At 41.9% G+C, this 21766-nt stretch overlaps 4 protein-coding genes across 6 annotated transcripts in view; 3 read left to right on the forward strand and 1 right to left on the reverse strand.

Moving 5' to 3' along the window:
• LOC146669159 (phosphatase and actin regulator 3-like) overlaps positions 1-3532 on the reverse strand; it is a 36232-nt gene extending 32700 nt beyond the window's left edge. Inside the window, exon 1 of the mRNA XM_085405617.1 lies at positions 3282-3532. Coding sequence (XP_085261743.1) covers positions 3282-3390 — 109 coding nt within the window. The 5' untranslated portion in view covers positions 3391-3532. The remainder of the gene's footprint in view (positions 1-3281) is intronic.
• A 2321-nt stretch (positions 3533-5853) lies between these two features.
• On the forward strand, positions 5854-10078 carry acot8 (acyl-CoA thioesterase 8). The gene is made up of 6 exons (XM_085405622.1): positions 5854-6064; positions 6969-7105; positions 7312-7537; positions 8344-8501; positions 8592-8783; positions 9787-10078. The coding sequence occupies exons 1-6, from the start codon at positions 5865-5867 to the stop codon at positions 9903-9905; spliced, it is 1032 nt and encodes a 343-aa protein (XP_085261748.1). The 5' UTR covers positions 5854-5864; the 3' UTR covers positions 9906-10078.
• A 207-nt stretch (positions 10079-10285) lies between these two features.
• On the forward strand, positions 10286-14871 carry srsf6b (serine and arginine rich splicing factor 6b). Of its 2 annotated transcripts, none has more exons than XM_085405624.1 (6): positions 10286-10520; positions 11236-11378; positions 12663-12781; positions 13090-13292; positions 13464-13526; positions 13934-14871. In XM_085405624.1, the coding sequence occupies exons 1-6, from the start codon at positions 10414-10416 to the stop codon at positions 14310-14312; spliced, it is 1014 nt and encodes a 337-aa protein (XP_085261750.1). In that variant the 5' UTR covers positions 10286-10413; the 3' UTR covers positions 14313-14871. The 2 variants fall into 2 exon arrangements, with proteins under 2 accessions (XP_085261750.1, XP_085261749.1); XM_085405623.1 differs by having other exon boundaries at positions 10287-10520; positions 12660-12781.
• Positions 14872-16798: 1927 nt separating this feature from the next.
• ift52 (intraflagellar transport 52 homolog (Chlamydomonas)) lies at positions 16799-21761 on the forward strand. 2 transcript variants are annotated; one of them, XR_014911681.1, is made up of 14 exons: positions 16799-17291; positions 17630-17717; positions 17868-17997; positions 18094-18169; positions 18323-18394; positions 18477-18603; positions 18693-18776; positions 18874-18942; positions 19175-19329; positions 19409-19496; positions 19618-19726; positions 21315-21460; positions 21535-21635; positions 21667-21761. XR_014911681.1 is itself a non-coding variant. In XM_085405620.1 (13 exons), exons 1-13 carry the CDS (start codon positions 17173-17175, stop codon positions 21574-21576), a joined length of 1305 nt encoding a protein of 434 aa, XP_085261746.1. In that variant the 5' UTR covers positions 16800-17172; the 3' UTR covers positions 21577-21761. The 2 variants fall into 2 exon arrangements, 1 of the variants encoding a protein (XP_085261746.1); XM_085405620.1 differs by having other exon boundaries at positions 16800-17291; positions 21535-21761.
• Positions 21762-21766: the final 5 nt, after the last annotated feature.

A 21766-nucleotide genomic window follows, 5' to 3' on the forward strand; every position in this document is an offset into this window, starting at 1 on the left:
CAGGGCTACAGGTCGCCAGTCGTTCAATGAGGAGATGGTGGAGGATTTGGGTACAGGGACGATGGTGGCCATTTTGAAGCAGGCTGGGACTACAGACAGAGAGAGGGAAAGGTTGAAGATGTGCGTGAACACTCCAGCCAGCTGAGCCGCGCATGACCTGAGGACGCGGCCAGGAATCCCGTCCGGACCAGTAGCTTTGCGTGCGTTCACCTTCCCGAAGCACTTCCGCACATCCTCCTCAGACACAGTGTGCGCACTGACGTCATCCACGGTGCGCACACTGTCCGGTCTCATGGTGTTCGCTGTGTCGAATCTAGCGTAGAATACGTTTAGATCCTCACACAGAGAGGCCGTGGTCTGCGGTGTGCTGGTTTTCCCTCTAAAGTCTGTGATCGTGTTTAGTCCCTGCCACATACTCCGAGGGTTGTCAAACTGTTGCTCCACCCTGTCCCTGTACACCCTGAATTTGAATCCACCTTTGGGCTACAATGTTTTTGGCGGCACATATTGTTCTGCACCATCTCTAGCAGAGACAATGATGTAACCTCTATGGGCTGATCAAGGCGGCTGCTTATCACCACTTAACGAAGTCCATAGGGAGAGATTTTAATACATGGCATGCTGTTCTGTTCTCAGCCTGCTGACTAGTTGGTAAAGCAAAGACCTGTCTGACAACCTTTAAACTTCAGGGTAACAAGTATTTGGGTTAAATCAGTCTTCAGTGCTTAGCAGATGCTAAAAGCACTGAGTGAGGACTAAGCACAAATGGCAAGTGATTTTCCATTTCTGGTTACAACCTTGTAATTCAGAGGAAATGTTTACATTGTAAGAAGTCATTTGTATTAAGTCCGGTCGATTGTGCAGCTGATTCAGTTTGACATTGCCCAGCTGGGTGCTGTGATAATACCACCATCAGTGATCTGTCACTCCCCTTTCCCTCCCCTCTAATGGATAGGATTCTTCAAGTAGAAGGATCAAAGCCGCAGTAGGGGGCTCGGAAAGGGTTAGCACCGATCTGAGGGGATGGAGAAGTGGGGGAGGAACAGGACAGGCAGGTTTGCACTTGCTGCATTGCCTGAGCTCTGTCTGTCTAATGCTGCACTGGAAATGTCCAGCTTTTGGGGAGAAATCTGCCACAGTGCTTCAGAGATGAGATGAAATGAGATCTGAGCCTATTTGACATTTAGATAAAAATGGTAATAAGCGGCATATGACAGGACAACCCTGCCAGTGATGCCTTAGAGTTTCACATATACACCAACGCTGTTACGTAACTATAACAACCACAACAACGTGACAAGCAGTAGAAACCGAAGGCATGAACACAACGGTATTCGCCGCCAGCGAGAGAACTTGAACATCCTCTTCTGCAGCATTGCTGTGGCTCTCCTTCTCTAAAGACAGCCAGCTGAAGGAGTCCAATGTTCAAACAGACTGTAACATCACACACTGGTGAAAATGAAAGTGTGGCATGCATGCCACAAGATGAATGAATCCTGTCATGTGCATTATACTGCAACCCCCACACTTGTGATTCAGTAACTGAGCCTCTTATTTGTAGAGATACAGCAGCATCAATGTCTGCACTCATCACTTTGGCTGTGAAACCATGGACCGTATATAAAAGATGGGTGTATGTAGGCACGCATTGCTTTTGGAATTTGTATTTCCAAGTCCCAACATTGCCATTTTGAATGATGCCATGCAATATTTCTGGATTTTTGGAGCCACTGAGCAACAGCCTCTGGAATGAAGCCAACGCAGAACATACAAAGACAGCATTTCATCTAATGGCAACTTGATGCTGACTCCAAAAGCAAGTCAAACCCCAAGGACTCCCTCATTGAAATGCCCAACTTCACAGCATTAAAAGCCATGTTCATGGCCTGGTGCAGGAAAAAAATGGTTTAAACCTCTATGCATAATCACTGTGGAGTGGTGGAGGGGTTAGGGGCAAGGTACCACCATAAATATGGCCAAGAGTTCATTTCAGTAACCAGCTAGCTGCCCATGTTAGCAAACAATCAAAATGGCCACACCCTTAACTTTAAGCATTAACAGTATCGAGATGGATGACTCTTTTTTTTTTAAAGAAAAATCACCCTCCACACAGCTGTTACAAAGGGGAAATATTCATAACGGCCAAAAGCTTTTAAGTGTGAGGCTGTAAACATGTAAAGTTGTACATTTTATCATCTGAGGATTGACTCATTCCAGAAGCCAGCCTCTAGTGGCCATTAGAGGAAGTGTAGTGTTTGGCACTTCCGTGTTGGCTTCAGTTTTCGGACCTTGAGGTTGCCGTTTACCTGAAACCAGTTGAATGTACTGCTGGCAAACAAACAGCATTGTGCTTCCAGCCTGCAAATAATCAACTCACTTTCACATGAGTCTGTCGCTCAGTACCTTTGAAAGCAGAACATTTTTATGACTCCTGCTTCACATCTACACAGCAACAGTGAACGCCTTCCCACAGACTCCCGGTGGAACTGCGAATCCCACCTCACGAATAAGCACAACTCACGGCCTAAGTGGCATTTCGCTTTGAATTGCTGGCTGCTGTACATCACCAGTGTGGAGCAGACAGACAAACACCATGTCGTCTCACAGTTGGAGAGCCAAGCGCTGCCTTCTGCCATTTAGATCACCATGGAAACAGCCAAATACACAACCAGCACTCTCGTCAGCTTCGGCTCAACACACTGCAGTCCATGTGTGATAGCAACTTGTGTGCCCCCATGCTGCAAGCACACACCTCGTTCACAAATGCAGAAATAAGAGAGCGAGAATAGTGAGGGGGAGGAGAGAGAGAACACCCAGTTCTACATCATGACATCGTGTTTATTCAAAGATGTCACAGCTTGATGATGTGAAGGAGATTTGGGCAATGAGGAGCTGATGTTACAAGTCTGGATGCCATTATTGGGATAAAATCAGTGCAATGCTTAAAAAGGGGGACTCTACATATGACCTGCATGACACTAGTGGGGGAAAAAACCCATCATAGCCTGATTCATTACGGTGTGGTTGATATTTTAAAGGCAGCCACACAGAAGGCCTACTTCTCACAGCCAGAGCGAGCACTGGGTAGTAAATGACGCACGTTTACAACACAAGCACACAAATGAAGTGGGACCACCACGGGTGCAGTCTGCGTGACTGGATGCGGGCGAGCCCGGACTCCGTGATGTCACGCCTACCCAGTCGACCGCGTGAAGCAGCAGTAAATGAGACAGCTGACACATGTCCAACAAGCAGTCGGATTACCGCCCCCCTCCTCTTACCTGCTCTGTGCGCTTCACCCAGGCGGACCTCGGTGATGCTGCTCGGGTCACTCTGAGATCTTCCCCGCTGCAACACACAGTCCTCCTCCAGCCCATCCGATGATGCCATGGTGAAAACAAGACGGCGACACGAGACTGAAAGGGGCGATCTCCGTCAGCCAAGGTCACCGGCATCAAGAGGTGGTGCGGATTAAATGTGGTCGGAGTGCTGCAGCTGCAGCTCCTGGTCCCCGAAAAGCAGCAGCGCTGGGGAAATCCATTACGCGCGCAGCATCATGGCGCCTTCAGGTGTTGCTCGCAAAATCAGCAACGTTAACAGGTAGTAAGTGAATTTGAGTGGTAAATAAAACTAGGAAAGCGCAATATTGATTCAAATTCATATAATAAAGAACTCCATTTAAATCTGTCCTCTGTTGCAGTCCCGGTTTGTGCAATTTGGTAAGAAAGGCTTGTGCCTTTTAGTGTTTTTTCTTTGCCCTTTAATGTCTTAAATATCAGGCCACATTTGAAAGCAATAGATCCTACAGCCTCTGAAGGCAGCATCAGAGTCATGGCCTGCTTGGTATTAGCTGAAAATGGGCAGCCTCTTAATGGAATCTTCGTCTGAATCCATGCTTTGGTTTCAGCCTTCTGTCCAGTTCATGCAAACCATGTCAATGTTGGTTAAATTCATAGTTTGTGCTGCTCGATCCCTCTGAAGTCTGCTGCGCTGTTCTCTCCTTAATACTTCAGATCAACGCTTGAATCACTTTAAGCACCAAATACGTCTGAATATAAGGAGGAGAGGCAGTGCATAGCAGTCAGAATTTGACATCAGTGCCAGAGACATCGTTTTCAGTTCACTGCCATGGCCAAAGTCATTAACACAGACGTAACACTATTACATGTGAGATACTTCAGCTTTGGGTTTGAAATGGCAGTTATCACTGGTGATTATGTATTAAAAAGGTTGGTCTTATGAGTATAACATGTTATCAACACATTTCCATCAACAAAGCAGAAAGTAAAAAAAACAAACAAAAACATAACAACATGCAGGTATAATGTAAAGTACATTTGGGAAAATGTTTCTCCCAAATGACGCACTGAAAACTGTAGTTTATAGACTTGACTCAGTCATGGTTCCTGCAGTGAACAAATTTTTTTTTTCAACAAAAACAAAAACAGTCAACCTTAAACAATCAGTCACTTTAAAGTCAAAGTCAACAGCAACATAAAAAAAAAAAAAAATCAGTTTCAACTCAAGATTGCAGCAGTGCACAAAGTCTTCACATTTAGCAAGAACCTTTTTGTTTTTTACAAATCGTTTTTGAAAAGATTAAATATCAGGTTAACTGCACACACATAGAAAATTGTTCTTTTGGTACAGCTTTTGAAGAGTTGTGGATACATGTCGCTGACTCAACACAGATGATGCACATTTCCTGATAGTCATCTCTGCGTCTCTGGCCTGCTGCTCGATTTCTGTATATACGATATTTAATTAATGATGACAGTTTTATGGAATTTCTAAACTAAAATTTAACTAATAATTTAATTTTAATTTAAAACCACAAACAGACGACAAATTTTAATAAAAAGCTGATAGTTGGATTTATTGAGTTGATGAAAGGTACAAAGACACTGCACACTGTAAAATGTAAATAAAAACAATGCAATAATTTGCAAATCTTAAAAACTCATATTTTATTCACAATACAAAGTATGTCAAGTGTTTAAATAATTTTTGTTAAAGACTATTTGGAATTTGATGGCAGTCTCAAATCCCTCTAGAGAGGGTAACACTGTGTAGTCTCTCATTTATCTAATTTTCTTTAACAACAGTCTGTAAAGGTCTGGAAACTGTTTGCGAATGTATACTAAAACCTACTATCTTGTGACTGCTTACCAAATTTAGAAATGAAAACAGTAAACCAACTGTAAATACTTTAAACTGTCCATGAGTGTCCCTAACGCCATCCCTGTAAATGCCATAATATGACCAGAATGACTGGTAAAGGAAAATCATTATTCTGCTCTGACCGTTTCAAGCACAGCTAAGAAGACTGATAACTCCTCGACAAGTAAGAGACGTATTGTTTCCTCCTTATTAAGACGTTCCCTTCAAAATGCCGTCAGAGTAAAACTCAAATCAATAAACATGTTGTTCTCAGACACTCATTTACATATTTTGCCATATGCCAATGATAACACACTACAACATTAACAATGTAAAGGAAGACCTGCTATATAAACGCTGCACAAATATGCAGTGAACCAGTCAGGTGGTTAATTTTCTAATCACAATATAGACACCTTAGTGTTGATACGACAGCACACCTTCAGGGGTCTAGAGGAGTCCATGCCTCGATGGGTCAGGGCAAAAAGAGGGAACCAACACAATATTAGTCAGGCGTTCATAATGTTATACCCGATCCGTGTCTTTGCAAAAGTGCAAAATAAATGGATCCAATTCAAGTGCTGAGAAACTTTGGTACTTAATGGTAGTAGTAAATGTCTGTGTTTTGTCCCAACGCTAGGTGGCAGTTATGAACTTTTCACCATTTTTTCCTTTTACAGTGTAGAAGAAGTTTCCAAACAAACATGGCGGAGAAAGAACTCGGCGGATGTCATGAAAATAGCGGTTTAATCGATAAAAACAAAATTCTGGAAGCTAATGAGGCACTGAAATCAGAACAAGATGAAGTTTCGCAGAGCCGTAACTCTCAGTATCAGCAGGACCTGAAAAGCGTCCTCCTCACCAGCGTTTTAAACCTGGAGAAGCTGGATGTCGACCTGTACCGGTAAGTTTCCACTGCAGCTCGCTGTTTGATGTGCACTGGTCCCCGCTCGGTATACAACAGGAAGGTAATATTTAAAACACGTCATTGTAGGCAGCGACCTCCCAAACCTTCTCTATCTGCTGCTGACTCTTTTTGAGCTTCTGGTACCACAGGTGTTGACAACCAGGGACCTGATTGGCTCCTGATTAGCAAGCAGCACCTGTGAGCATGGACCCTCCTACAGCGGTCAGCAGGTGTCTGCTCTAAGCACGCCACGTTTGACTGATTAGGAATCAATGGAATAGGCATTTGTTGTCATTGTACATGTACAACGAAATTATGGCCTTTATTGAAAGTATGCATAGGACAACTTCAAGCCTGTTTTCCACAAAACCAAGCTGCCGCATTATCTGGATGGAGCCCTAGTACCAACTCCAAATTTAAGGCCAAATATTCCATATAACAGGGGATGCGCTCCCTGTTATGTGGAATATTTGGCTCTCATGCCGACGATTTGGCACATTGCGTCGGTATGTTAGACATTGGGATGAGAACGTGTTGGGAGGAAAGTTATGTTCAGCAATGAGTTCATATTCTGCGACAGCAACGGGATCATAGGGTCAAAGTGTGGAGAAGATGTAGAGAACACTACACTGATTTCTGCACCAGCTTTTGGTGGAGGCAGTGTGATGGTGTGGGGCAGCGTCTCCCTCACTGGAAAAGCTAGGCTTGTCATCAACGGAGGCGAAAGATGATAGATCCAAATGTGGCACCATTTAAGGGGAAATAAACAGGATTTCAAATGGTATATAAATAAAATAATCCACCAAACACAAATTTTCTTTACGTCCTGTGGTAAGTTCAGTTCACCTTTTATAAGCATTTGCCTGATTACCTTTCAGCAGTGTATCCTCTGTTCCCACAGGGGGACCCACCACTGGGTGCCCCGCACTCAGCGTCTGTTTGGAGGTCAGATAGTTGGCCAGGCCCTGGTGGCTGCGGCCAAGTCTGTGAGCGACAGCCTGTACGCCCACTCCCTGCACTGCTACTTTGTCCGAGCAGGTAAGATGAGCTGAACTTCCTCGGTGATGAAAGAATAACATTACAAAGAATCCATTTGGAAGTCAGCAAAGACAGAGAGAAAGAGACAACATACAGATGGGCTTAAATAGCTTCATCTCCTCTTCTTTTTCTGTACAAGCAAATGTGCACCTGTTTTCATTTTCAGTCAGTTATGATAGCACTTTACTGTTCTTGGTGTTTTCCAGGTGATCCGAAGGTTCCGGTGCTTTACCAGGTGGACCGCACGCGAGATGGCCGCAGCTTCACCGTGCGCTCTGTGAAGGCCATCCAGCATGGACAGCCCATACTAATCTGCCAAGCCTCCTTCCAAACACTGCAGCCCAGCCCCCTGCAGCACCAGTTCCCCATGCCAGTGGTCCCTCCGCCTGAAGACCTCCTCACCGTGGAGGAACTTATTCACCATTACCTCAGGTAGCATTGACTTTATTTATTATTGTGGATTAGACTGTGCCTTCGTCTGATCCAAATTGTGCTTAAAGTTATATAAAATAACATTCCAAGTCACTGTTTTCTGTAAATTTTAGGCACCTTTGAGGCTTCCTCAGGCAGAATGGCCTCTAAAGTCACACTGACCAAAACTTTGTGTGTGACCAAGGAGCAGTCTTGTGAACGACACTATTGCAGATCGCTTTAGTTGCTGTTTTTAAAAAAAAACTTTTTTATAATCATGTTTCCAGCTTCACTGTTTTCTTTCTGCATTGTGTCTTTGTTTGCAAGCGTGTACGGTAAGGAGCTGAGAGGAAGTGCTAACAAGAGCTTTTTCACTTTGACAAGTCCAGATTGTGTTGTTTCTCCTACGACACATATCAGCTGATTAAAACTTAGATTTAACTGTTGGTTAAGCTGTTGTTTACAACACTAATATCTCAGTCCAGCTATAAAGTCTGCTAAATTTGTCATTATCCATCTGTCTAGTTTCAGGTACCCTGTGGGGTTTTTTGTATTCACTTTAGTTATAATCATATAAAACTTCACTTTATTTATTATGCAAACTTCATGGATTAGGATCATTAATCAGGAGAAACCACACTAGCATTTTATTTTTGAAGTCAAAAATCTTGAAGTTCATAGACATCAAAAAATGTAAAACTTATTATTATTGTTTAAAACAACAGTTTTGCTAACACTGCTATTATGCATTACTAAAGAACTGCAGTTAGAATAAATAAAGCAAACATATAACTGTGTTTTCTCTCTGTCTGTGGGTTGTTTTGCAGTAAATCTGACCTGGCAGAGGAGGCAAAGAAAGGCCTGAAAAAACTGCTGGCTAATGAAGTCCCCATTGAGATAAAACCAGTCAACCCAGCACACTTTTACAGACTGGGTCCAGAGCAACCAAGAAGGCTGTTTTGGGGGCGAGCACGAGGACATATTGGTAAAATATCATTGTCATCCTGCCTCGTGTTTGAGATCAGAGTAAGACGTATGGTACATGCTAAGCTGTTTTTGTTGTGTGTTTGCGTAGGGGAAGGTAACATGAAGCTACACTGCTGCGTTGCTGCTTATGTGTCAGACTTTGCTCTGCTGGGCACAGTGCTGCTGCCTTACCCAGAGTACAGGGCCAAGTTCGCCGCCTCGCTCGACCACTCCATGTGGTTCCACAGCACGTTCCGCAGTGATGAGTGGATGCTGTACGAGTGTGAGAGCCCATGGGCAGGTCAGTATGTTGGTCACATCTCAAGAACGAATGCAGAACACAGTAAAGCATATGTTTTTAACATCAGAATATGACCGGTCATGTTTCCAGCTTCACTGTTTTCTTAGGTAAGCACTTTGTTTTTATTTTGAAACAAAGTCCACAAGTAATGTCCTGCATTATTCAAACTAGTAGCTTGAACTCGTTTGAAAAGCAGTCTTTGTTTTTCTGTCCCTGGGAACACATGGTATGTGTTTCATTTTTATTAGATTAAATATTGTTTTTAGCTTTTCTTTGTTATAATTTGTTGTCATGGGAGATAGATAGATAGTTCATCAGTGCATGATTATTGTTACACCCCATGAGTTATCTGTTCCCATCCTCATTACAGTGTTTATAATCCATCATCTGTGTTTGTTTTAAGTCTTTTAGTCTAATTATGTTGATAACTACCTAAACTAATAACTGTGTATACCATTTATAATACTAAAACATTTAAAGTGTTTCTCTGATGTCTCTGATGTCTGATATCTATACTTATAGATATCTATTACTTACATAGGAATAGTAGTGGTAGAATAGTTATGTTAAGCTATATAGTTTATGTCTTGCATATTTCCACAACCATATCTATAATCACTGTGTATGCTACCGTTGTATATTGTGTATTATCTTACTTATTTTATATTTGTTTCTATTTTATTTGTATTTTTTGTATTTTCCTTCTGATATCTGTACCTGAGCTGAGGTACCGCAAAAACAACCCCCCCCCCCCCCCCCCATGCATAAGTATAACTATGCATGTGACGAATAAAGAACCTTGAACCTTGAAATTTCCCCGTTGTGGAACCAATAAAATCTTATCTTAAGTAGTATTAATGTAACAGTAGTATTTTTGAGTACCATCATCAGTGATGATGATTGTTGTGTATTTGGTTCTAACTTTCAAAGACTTTGTATTTGTTTATGCTTTGCTTGTCCTTTTGTCCATTCCTGAAATGACTTTCTGTTTTGTGCCCTACAGGGAGCAGCAGGGGACTGGTGCAGGGCCGAATGTGGAGAAGAGATGGGATGCTGGCTGCCTCATGTTCCCAGGAGGGTGTCCTGAGAGTGAAACCAGTCACTGAGCCCAGCAAATTATAGGGATACTTTATGTGTTTCCTTTTGAAACCCTAATTTATTTGTATAATCTAATTATATGATTAGCAAAAGAATTCTAAACGTTTAAAAATTAATATATGAAAGCATGATTTTTTTTAATTTTTTTTTTAATAAATGTATTTTCCGTCAATAAAGACTAAAATAGTTGTAATGGATGCACGCTTGTCATTTGTTTGAGAAATGCCTTCATTCTCACACATAAACATGATTCAATCCTTCATTCATATTCCTACAGGAAATTCTCCTTATCAAGGCAAAGACTTGAATATTCACATAAGTCAAAAGAGACATGTACAGTGTGAAGGTACCGCACAGGTCTTATGTACAAGCTTCACACACACAAAACTGAAGTGTGTACTTTGTGCCTACATTTTCGTCAGCTTTTATTCTGAAGTTGTTTTTTCCGGAAGTCTAACCTCGAGCGTCGCCTAGGCCTGTGTGTAGCTCCAAACAAGTTGTGTTTAACTTGTTCTGCCCAATATTTTCAGGCATGCCTCGGGTCTATGTTGGCAAACTTAGCTACCATGTTCGAGAGAAAGATATTCAAAGGTTTTTTAGTGGCTATGGCAAATTATTAGAGATCGACCTGAAAAATGGGTAAGACCGTCTCATCTTTCTTAGCTGCTAGCTAGTGAGCTAGCTTGATGTTATTTTAATGTTAACCCCGAGAGTTGATGCCCTAGTAGGGACAGTGTGCGGTGCTAACCGCGCTAATGTCAGCTAAAAGTTGAATTTGCGGTACAGTGTCCTGTCTTTTGTCATTTAAGTTTTACAAAGCTCTGCTTTTGGTACTTTTAGCTAATTTTTCTTCGCTAACATTACACTAGCTGCTTGGGAAACGCTACAGGGTCAATCATCAGTTTAAATGAGAATTTGTCAGTGAGCGCAAACAAGGGGACTCTATCAGCTGGCTGCCAGCTGGTTGTATTCTGGTTATATGCCTACAAAACAGAAAGGCTGCTGAGCACAAATATAATAGTTAAGTGTAAGTTTTAGATAATTGCTGTATTAGAGAAATAGATTGCATATAATTACCAAATCAGATCAGATAGAGTCAGAGTCTATGATAAACTTTACAGAAATATTCCTAGATTAATTGCCATAGCTTCCCAAATCCCTTTATTCCCTTGCTTGTAAAGTTTGACAGGAGCACCAGGATTTTTAAATTGGAAAGCAGTTCTCTTAGCCGCTGATTAAAAGTTTACCATATTAGACAGTCTTTAGAGTTAATTATGAATCATTTGCATTAATTGGTAATGATATTAATGGCTAGTGTTTGCCATTGTTTTGACTCCTGCACACTGATTCTTAGGTACGGCTTTGTCGAGTTTGAGGACATGCGAGATGCTGATGATGCTGTGTATGAGCTGAATGGAAAGGAACTTTGTGGAGAGCGGGTCGTTATCGAGCATGCCCGTGGACCCAGGAGAGACGGATATGGCTATGGGGGACGTAGTAAGTTGAACACGTCTGATTGAGAGCAAAGCATGATTGTCATACAGACGTGGGGTTCTTACACGTTTGTGCTAACTAACGTGAGCTACACTTGCACTGACTCTTGAAGCAAAGAATTAAATGAGTTTCACTGAAGCTGCCTGTAGACATGTGACATGCCCTGCCATACACATTGCTAATTTACACGTCTATTCCCATTAGCACTCAAATCCATTGTGCCTTTGTGTAAAGAGAACTGTATTAAAATCCAATGAGTAACAGTGATTAAAGAAAAGGTAAGACTTGTGAAGCTACGATGTATTCAATTTGAAGTCGACATTAACACAGTGCTTGATGTTTCAATTTGAAAGAGTCCACTGCGGGCTGGGTCCGAGTCCAATGAGGGTAACGATGACTGCCTGACCTGTTTGGCCTGGGTTTTCTCCCTTGAAATGTGTGTGTGACCTTTGCCCTTTGACCATTGGTTGACATAACCGGAAGCCGTGATGACAGCACCCTTTTCCAATAGACCAGGGTGATGGTGAGGAATCCTGTTGGTTTTACTGACGCAAGACATGTCGCAGAGGATCGAGCCAACACGCGTTTGAGCCTGTGAATTGGCTCCCTGTACTCTGTAGTAAAAGAGTTTGGTAGGTTTCATGTTTGTGTCATTGAGTTTCAAGTGGATAGAGTTCAGAACAAGGCATATTTTATTGTACAGTAAGACTAGAAAATAAGAAATTTAGAAAGAGCCTTACCTTATATTTAAACTGTAGACTCTAAAACAGCTTCAACAGCAAGAATCAAGCATCACATTATTCCCAGTATATAAAGAGGAAAAAAGAGGCGTTAGTTGTGTCTTATAAGGACAGAATAAAAAATCCTTTTTTTTGTATATTTAGGCAAATCTGTAGCTGTTTAATAAATACAACTAAAGGAGAAGAACTGCTGTGTAATTCTTAATAAAGTGGTTTTTATTCCTTGTCCACAGGGCATAGGGTGCTGCACATTTTCTCTGTTCTTTAAATGCTAAATTAAGCGATCCCTGTCTACATATAAAACAATCAATAGGACTCTGGGATTTATACTAAAAACCACTGGCATCTTTAATCCCCTTCACTTACACAATTAAGACAGGTTCACAGGTATTAGTTGATGGTATAATTAATAGTTGAAGGAGGTTTAAGAACAAAAACGAGAGGTTCAGTCTGCAGTGATCTAGTAAATCTTTTTAGGCCAGTTTGGTCCTTTTTTTGAGGTTTTCTGGCCTTGAATGAAATGTTAGTCTCTCTGTCTTTGTTGAAGGTGGAGGCTACAGCAGTTGGAATCGCACCGGCAGGGATAAGTACGGGCCACCTGTTCGCACTGAACACCGCCTCATTGTGGAGAACCTGTCCAGCAGGTGCAGCTGGCAGGACCTTAAGGTGAGACTTTGTATCTCCTGTCTCCTTTTCCTGACCACCTCTGCATGTCAGCAGAGGATGGCAGTTGCCCTTGCAAGAAAGAAAAATTAGCCTGGACCTAACCACCTACAGGATGAATCTGTTTTGAGATTTGATTGGCTGCTACACGAACAACCAAACTTCAGTTTCAAATCGATGTGCAACAAGCAAATTGCTTCCTGTGTGGGAACAGCTTAATAATGTCCAGTGGTAGATAGAGCTAACGTGCCACATGTCATCCACAACTAGCCACAGTCATTTTCAGAGTCATGTTTTTATTTGTGTCATAGGACTTTATGAGGCAGGCGGGTGAAGTAACCTATGCTGACGCTCATAAAGGACGGGCCAACGAGGGCGTCATCGAATTTCGTTCCCGTTCAGACATGAAACGAGCTCTGGAAAAACTGGACGGCACTGATATTAATGGAAGGAAGATTCGTCTGGTGGAAGACAAACCTCGCCGCCGACGCTCATATTCTGGCAGCAGATCCAGGTAAGTGAGGCTTATATTTTTTTCATGCTTATTGTTTGTTCACTTTTCTTATGTTTTATCTGTAATTGCTGTTCAGCATAATTAAGGATTATTTTAAACTTAACACGTAATGTTGGTGGTGAGCAGATTTCCACGTCCACTTTAAAGTTATTTTTACTTTCGAACCCACAGGTCTCGTAGCAGACGGCGCTCTCACAGCCGCAGAAATAGAAGCTCGTCCAGGTCCCGCTCACGGTCAGTTACGTTTGAATGGCTTTGTCTCATGCTTTAAGCATATTTAGCTTTTTGTCTTTTCAGCAGCCGTTTTAATTTTAGTGGTTCCACTTTGACGAAGACGGCAAACCCATTTGTCATTTTCATGTGGACTGCTTCTTCATCTGTTCAGTTTTTTAAACTTTTCAGCAGCAGGAAGTCATGTTTTTGTCATGTTATTAAGGAAATATGGTGTCAGAGAAAGCCAAAGGTACCCAGTTACTGTGATTGTGTACTACATCTCAGTCCTGAAACCTGGTAGTTGATGGTGTGCAGGGACCAGACCAAGTTGGTGATGAATTATTCCTCTCCCTCTCTGTGTGTGTGTGTGTGTGTGTGTGTGTGTGTGTGTGTGTGTGTGTGTGTGTGTGTGTGTGTGTGTGTTGCAGGTCTCGGTCACGCAGCAAAGGGCGATCTCGCTCCAGGTCAGAGGGGAAGTCGCATTCCAGATCCAAGAGGAACTCCCGTTCTAAATCTCCAGAGAAGTCTCGCACTCGCAAATCTCACAGTCCCTCCAAGAGCAGCACTCGGAAGTCTCGCTCCAAGAGCTCATCCAAAGTCAAAGCCACGCGCAAATCCCGGAGTCGTTCCAAGGAGAAGTCGTCCAGTAAGAAGTCACGAAGCCGATCAAGGTCCCGTTCAGAGAGTAGGGGAGAGAAACATACCTCCAAATCACCCCCGAGCAAGGAGGCATCCAAGTCCCCTGCCAAGCACTCCGCCTCCCGCTCCAAGTCTCGCTCTCGATCCAGATCGGCCTCGCAGGATTGATTGGATCTCTGACAATCTCAGGCCTGTCTGAGGTGTTTACAGAAGCAGAAAGGTTTCAATCTTCTGGCACAAACTGGGAGGCTGTGGAATCTATAAATCTGTCTTTTCTTGACAGTCTTTTTTTTTTTTTTTTTTTTTTTTTTGTTTCTTCGTTTGTATTTTCTGTTAAATTAAATAGTTATTAGATGAAACTCTTTACGTGACAGTATTTCTCTCTTTAGTGAAGTCCAAATGTACAATTTGAGTCGAACAGCTGACAGCAGCAGCGAAAGTTGCTTCATATTTTTTCAGTCCCAACTAATACTTTTGTTTGTAATGAATACATTTGCATGGTTTGTGATGGTTGTTTTTTTTAGCTGTTTGCCTTTTAAAGTCCCCAGTCCTTTTTAAACAGTCTACATCATTTATTTGTAATGTTATATTGTAATAAAATAACAGAATAAAAAGAACAAGCTCTGCTGTTTTTTGTTAATGTTTAACAATATTTATTTCATTTTTTTATTTACTAATATTCATTCATTTGAAGCTAGTTTGTTTAAAAAAAAAAAAAAAAGAGAAATCCTCACAGATAAATCTGTCTCTTGTTTTACCACGAATAAGGCACCTGGAGTCTACCTCCAAATCTGCTAGAGGCTATCACATAGCAATAAGCAACTGCTTTATAAAATGAACTTTTATATAGCACTTTTCTACTCATGCACTCAAAGCACTTTATACAACATGCGTCATTCACACACATTCATACAAGCACCCTTCCTACATCTAAGGGCTTTCTATCTAACGTTTTCCTTCTCTAACTTTCTTTCCCACATTCAACTTGTGTTCAGTATTGTGCCCAAGGATACTTTGGGATACAGACTGGAGCAGCCAGGGATGGAACTGCCAACATTTCCATCAGTAGATGATTTGTATGAAATGTATTCATTACTTAGGGGCGAATGTGACTCACCTCATAGGCCACAACCACCCAGTAACACAGTTGTTCCCAAAGTGTGTGTGTGGGGGGGGGGGCTCCCACACAAACGCAAAGCAGAAGATGAAGTAACGCCAAATATGTTTCCAAGCCAAAGACTAGAAAATATGATGAAGCCTATCTTGTCTTTGGCTTCACCTGCACAACAGTGATGCCAAGGTAAGTATCCACGGCAGAATTTGTTTCCCCAGCGTCGGGAGCACGCTCTGGGCTTTCCAAATCATGGACAAACAGCACCCCACATTCTTGATTTTTAGTTCATAAACACTTCTTATAATGACTAACTACTCCTGAAATTTTGGAGATGTTAGCTCTTTATACAGTAAAGTTACAGTGGGATACAAATAATATCAGGCTGATCCTGCTACAGTTTGTTCCCCCTGTCCAAGTCACGAACAGACAGTATCCCACAGTTGTGTGATGTTCGTACGTCAGATTTTCATCACAAACTTGAGGAACCATCCTTTAAACAGCAGCCATTTGGACTCTATGAACAATCTATTCCTCTCCCTTTACCCTGACCTGGTTACGGGGTCCAAGGAGTTTCCTCATATCGCAGTCAGGGGATTGTTTCACTCAGAGCAGCTGATGACACCTTTTTTTACCCCTGTGCAGCAGAGTCCGAGGGGGAACACCACTCCATCTCCTCCTACAGACTCACCAGCTGGCCTCCAGGGTCCCACACACATTCTCAGATCCTGACTCCAGTTCTTCCAGAAAAGGCAGATATTTTTGTGCTGAAGGCAGACTGGAGGAACAGATATCATAACTACGATCGTGGCTCAAGAGTTGGGAGTTCGCCTTGTAATCGGAAGGTTGCCGGTTCGAGCCCCGGCTTGGACAGTCTCGGTCGTTGTGTCCTTGGGCAAGACACTTCACCCGTTGCCTACTGGTGGTGGTCAGAGGGCCCGGTGGCGCCAGTGTCCGGCAGCCTCGCCTCTGTCAGTGCGCCCCAGGGTGGCTGTGGCTACAATGTAGCTGCCATCACCAGTGTGTGAATGGGTGGATGATATGTAAAGCGCTTTGGGGTCCTTAGGGACTAGAAAAGCGCTATATAAATACAGGCCATTTACCATAACTAAAAAAATATATTTTTTGGAATGAGTGTGAGCCTCTTTTACAACTTTACTTATATACTTCAAATGTAAGAGTTGCTGGCACATCTGGTGAAGGTCCCCACACCTCATCTGAACCACAGACCTTTAGTTCCTGTCATACTTGGTTGGTTATTGGGATCAGCCGCACTAGTGTATGCACCGTGATGGCACTAATAGACAGGGATGAAATAATACCTTTAAAGTTTTGACTTGTTTGTAAGTTTTTCTGTTTATAAAAACCATCGTTAAACCACAGAACATTCCTTTAACTTTATCTAGCACTTCAAAGTGCAAATATTTTGACCTTGGAGTGATGCTTACTGAACAAACGCGCTGAAAAGCTGTTTTAACCGTACGTTGCTTTGACACAATGCTCTGCGCTATCCAGTTGCTATGCTGTTAGCGCCCTTGGTTACCATTATTTCCCATAATGCACCGCTTCTAAGAGCGCTTTGAGGTAATTAACATTTAATAATGTAAACCTGGGCTTTAACATAAGGGGAAAACAGAGTGCTACAGTTGACACGTTACCATAGCAGTCTTTAGTGAAACGAAGCGAAAACACCTCGCTATTAGCTTCACGGCTAACCATAATGTTAGCGAGCTTCTTGGCTGTTTTTTTGCTAACACCATTTTAGCACACGACGGTGGATGCAAACCCAAAACTATGCTAATTACAGCTGGCGAATAGCAGCCCTGGACTAATGGTAAAGTCTGACTTGGGCTTTTAACGTCTTTTAGGTGTGTGGATGATAAGAGCACTAACTTTGGTGACTGAAGCTGGTAAATAATGGAGAAGGAACAGTGCAACAGCGTGGTCTTCAATGCTTCAAAAAGAGAGCTTTTTACTACGAACAATGGCTACAAATCCATGCAGAAGAGACTAAAAGCTCAGTGGAAAATCCAAAGGTAAGGTGTTTGGGGACGATTAAATACAAGAGAGAAATAGTACCAAGTCCTCTAGTTATCAGCTAAGACATGCTCTTAAATGTAAATGTGATACAGTGGACCTGGTAAACAAAGCAAGCATATAGACATAGGAGGCTAGAATATTCGTCTCTGTAAGTAAGTATAGTAAAGTAAAATAATAAAATGGGACGTATTGGTAATAATCTTAATAAAGCACTTTAGTATGTTTACTGAGTTATATTTTACTTTGTCATTTTTCTCAAGCTTAACCAACATTTTCGCATAGTTCTGCAGCAATTTCAAAACCTCAAATGCAAAATCTGTGCTGTCTCCTGTAGCATAAAAGAAGAGCTGTCCTTGGATAAGCTGAAGAGTGTCAAGTTGTGGATAACTGCAGGTCCAAGGGAGAGGTTCACAGGGTCAGAGGTGATGTATGGGCGAAAAGATGTTATTTGAAGGCTAATTTCCAAGCAGTCTAAAATTCTACAAGGCTTAGGGCCACCCAAAATATTTAAGCTTCTTTCATTTGTTCAACCGCAAACACATTTTCACATTAGTTATTTCCTTTTATTTCAGATGGAGGCGCTGAAAGTCTACCTGGATGGAGGAGGGAATATCTTGGTCATGCTCGGTGAAGGAGGAGAAATGAAGTATGACACAAACATCAATTTTCTCCTGGAGGACTTCGGAGTAATGGTCAACAATGGTGCGTATTGAAACCTTGTTGGGAAAACAGCTATGCAAACATTGCCCATGCTGTTTTTAAAATGCTTTGTATTTGTTTTCATCTTGTTTATCCAAGATGCTGTGGTGAGGAATGTGTACTACAAATACTTCCATCCTAAGGAGGCGCTTGTGTCCAATGGTGTACTGAACAGGTTCACCAGTGTTTTTCTCTTTTTATGTATATTTCACAGAGTCCCAGATTGTTCTAGCCTAAATTTATGCTGGCATAATCTAAGATTTATCTAATTTCATCTGTATGCTGATACATGCCAAACTATCAATTCAGTTGCCTGTTTCCTCTGCAGGGAGATCAGCCGTGCTGCTGGAAAAGTGGTCACAGGAATCATTGAAGATGAAAATGTTGGAAACAATGCACAGTGAGTCTCAATCTTGTACACCTCCATCTTCTGTATTAAAGAGAAAGACTTCACATTTGAGCTGTTGTCTTTCTTTGTGCAGGGCGCTCACATTTGTGTACCCGTACGGTGCCACACTGACCGTGATGAAGCCGGCCGTGGCTGTTCTTTCAACGGGCTCCGTCTGCTTCCCCCTCAACAGGCCTGTCGTGGCTTTCTATCATGGCAAGGTCAGAGGCACAGTGTAGTAACAACTTTGTTTTTCTAACCATATGGTCAGAAATGTGGTAAGATGGAGATTACTTTTTTTTAAATGTAGAATTCTGGCAAACTGGCTGTCTTGGGTTCCTGCCACATGTTCAGTGATCAATACATAGACAAAGAGGAGAACAGTAAAATCATGGTAAGTCCACTTTTTTGTGTAATTTATTAGGTAAAGGTAAAAGCATGATCTTTCTAGAATAAAGCTCCTTTAAATGAAACTTTTTCTTTTATCACAGGACGTTGTGCTTCAGTGGCTCATGACCGATAACATTCAGCTGAATCAGATTGATGCCGAAGACCCAGAGGTGAGGAAGAAGAGTGCATGGCAGAATGGCTTTCCTAGCCATTCCTATTCTTAGTTAGCGTATTGTCTGTCTTGTCTTAATGTTGGTTTATAATGGAGCACTGTAACAAAAAAATAATTTCCCCCAGGGATCAATAAAGTATTCTGATTCTAATTGTGTTCTCTCCCTCTCTCTTTTTTTTTTAATGAGCCAAGGTTCTTCTTTTCTTCTTGTCCTTTTTTTTGTCCCCCAGATCACAGATTACACGATGCTGCCAGACACTGGCTGTTTGTCTGAACAGCTCAGAGTGTGCTTACAAGAAGGAGACGAAAACCCACGGGACTTCACCTCTCTCTTTGATATGTCTTTGTTCAATCTGTCGACTGACACCTTACCCCAAGTCATCAGGTGAGAAATCGGTCACCCTCCCCTGAGTCCAAACGCTGTTGTTTCCCTTCGAAGCTAAAAACAGATCTTTGGTTTGCAGTGCTTACAAGCAGCTTAATGTGAAAGCTGAGCCGCTGCAGCTGATTGCACCGCAGTTTGAAACTCCTCTGCCTCAGCTTCAGCCTGCTGTGAGTTTTTTTCCCCCTGGGGTTTTTCTGTACAAAGGATTTCACTGAAATCTTAAGATGACATTTTTGCTTAAAGTCCCACAAGTTTGAAGCCAAAAGTAGGTGCTGCCCTGTCTTTCAGGTCTTTCCGCCTGCCTTAAACGATTTGCCTCCACCCATGCTGGATCTGTTCGATCTAGACGAAACATTCTCGTCGGAGAAAGTGCGTCTGGCACAGCTCACCAATAAGTGTAAGTTCAGAATTGCTAATGGAGCATCCAAACATGCACTGCAGCCCTCTAGATATCATTTGATGGAGGCGTATGTGAGGACTTACATGTCCAGGGCAGTGAGATTCCACATTAAACTGACTTTCATTTGCTACTTATCACGTATAAGACTAATGATGTGTGATAAGCTAATGTGAGAAGCTTGGTGGTTATTTTCACAGCAGTTCAGTAGTCATCCTGTATCTCATATAGGTTGATCAGGTGTCCCTCTTTACGTGGGACTGCACAGCAGTTTCAGCTCTTGCATCACATATTAAGACTTAACCTATGTCTTATCTTTTAATTGGACCTAGTTTTAAAAGATTAGATTAGATTAGATAAAACTTTATTAATCCCTCGGGTGGGTTCCTCTGGGAAATTCGGTTTCCAAAAGCACAGCACCGACAGAAGTTACAGAGTTACAGAATATTATACACACACACACACACACACACACACACACACACACAAATACAGAGACAAATATAAATAAAATATACGAAGGGGATAAATAGAATAAATAGGAATAAAAAATAAAAATATAAGTGAATTGCACATTTCAAGTATTGAGGTCTATTGCACCGTTGACTATTAACAAAAGTATTACACAAAAGGTATTGCACAGTGAAGTGAAGAGGCACTACAGCTTAGTTGTTCCCCCCTCCTTTGTCCTCCTGTTTCCCCTCCCTCTCCCCCCCAGAGAGGAGTTAAACAGTCTGATGGCGTGTGGGACAAAGGAGTTTTTAAGTCTGTTAGTTCTTGTCTTGGGAAGAAGCAACCTGTCACTGAACAGACTCTTCTGTTCAACATATATATTATATATAAGACAGGACACTTCAAAAGTCAGCCAATTCCTCCACAGTTGTTATCTTTAGTGTCATGTGGCAACACGAAGCAGAGCAGCTACCTAACTCTACTTCCACAGTGTCCTCCCCTCACCCCATCTAATCGTGGCAGATGGCTGCCCCTCCGTGAGCCTGGTTCTGTTGGCTTCTTCCTGTTAAAAGGGAGTTTTTCCTTCCCGCTGTCACCAGTTGCTTGCTCATAGGGAGCATCTGATTGCTGGGGTTTTCTCTCTATTATTGTAGGGTATTTACAATAAAATATAGGGGACTGTGAATTGGCACTATATAAATAAAATTTAATCGAATTATTGAATGTCTGAAGAATGTTGTCATAATTCTCCTGCAGGTTAGCATTTCATGATATTTTTCTGTTTACTTAAAGTTTAAATTTACAAATCACCAAAAGTGAATGAAATGTTCATGGAATATGAATAAAAGTACTACAAATAACAGGAAATGCAGTGTTGTTTTTGTTTTTGTAAACAAGTCTAAAAAGGCCTGTTGATACCTCCCGTCAGGTGGGATGCAACTTTCAATCCTCCTGCTACAGATATTCTTTACATGTTAAATGTTTGCTCATGAGTCTAAATCTGATCATCCTAGTCCCACCTCTTGTACACTTTACCCAGACATCTCCCTTAAACTAAGTTTATTTCTGAACTTGCCGGTTTTGAAGCAGGCAGTTAATCGTACTCATCCTGATATTAAACTGGTTGTGTTCACAGGTACAGACGATGACCTTGAATTCTACGTCCGGAAATGTGGTGAAATTCTCGGAGTGACTTCTAAGTTGGATAAAGAGCAGAGGGATGCCAAGCACATCTTGGAACACATTTTCTTCCAGGTTGTAGAGTTCAAGAAACTAAATCAGGTGAGTGTGTTCATAACTACATCTTCCTGTATCTAAAGGCTTTGTCCAATAATGACTTTCCTCACTTTTGGCAGGAACACGATGTGGACCCGGAGGCCCGGTTCACTCCGCTGTGATTGGATTCAAGAAACCTGAACATTCGATACGTCCCTGTTGAAATTAGAAAGCTTATGAGCACACAGTTACAATGGAGGGACTGCGGTAACCACACTTTTCAGAACATGTACAGCTACATTTTATAACTTTGTATTGTCTTTCATTGTAAGAATATACCAGAGCAAATAAAGTTCTATACCCTTTATTTAA

The sequence above is a fragment of the Rhamphochromis longiceps genome, linkage group LG5 (genome assembly GCF_057381845.1).
Source record: "Rhamphochromis longiceps isolate RC_006_pf linkage group LG5, R_longiceps_female_GT1.1, whole genome shotgun sequence".
Classification (NCBI taxonomy): Eukaryota; Metazoa; Chordata; class Actinopteri; order Cichliformes; family Cichlidae; genus Rhamphochromis; species Rhamphochromis longiceps.

Coding starts and splice junctions, on each gene's coding strand:
- acot8 (XM_085405622.1), top strand. CDS start 5,865: ATGGCGGAGAAAGAACTCGGCGGATGTCATGAAAATAGCGGTTTAATC. Junction 7,106..7,311: donor CTGCTACTTTGTCCGAGCAG/GTAAGATGAGCT, acceptor GGTGTTTTCCAG/GTGATCCGAAGGTTCCGGTG. Junction 7,538..8,343: donor CTTATTCACCATTACCTCAG/GTAGCATTGACT, acceptor GTTGTTTTGCAG/TAAATCTGACCTGGCAGAGG.
- srsf6b (XM_085405623.1), top strand. CDS start 10,414: ATGCCTCGGGTCTATGTTGGCAAACTTAGCTACCATGTTCGAGAGAAA. Junction 13,293..13,463: donor TATTCTGGCAGCAGATCCAG/GTAAGTGAGGCT, acceptor TCGAACCCACAG/GTCTCGTAGCAGACGGCGCT. Junction 13,527..13,933: donor TCGTCCAGGTCCCGCTCACG/GTCAGTTACGTT, acceptor TGTGTGTTGCAG/GTCTCGGTCACGCAGCAAAG.
- ift52 (XM_085405620.1), top strand. CDS start 17,173: ATGGAGAAGGAACAGTGCAACAGCGTGGTCTTCAATGCTTCAAAAAGA. Junction 18,395..18,476: donor AATGTTGGAAACAATGCACA/GTGAGTCTCAAT, acceptor TTCTTTGTGCAG/GGCGCTCACATTTGTGTACC. Junction 18,777..18,873: donor AGGAGAACAGTAAAATCATG/GTAAGTCCACTT, acceptor CTTTTATCACAG/GACGTTGTGCTTCAGTGGCT.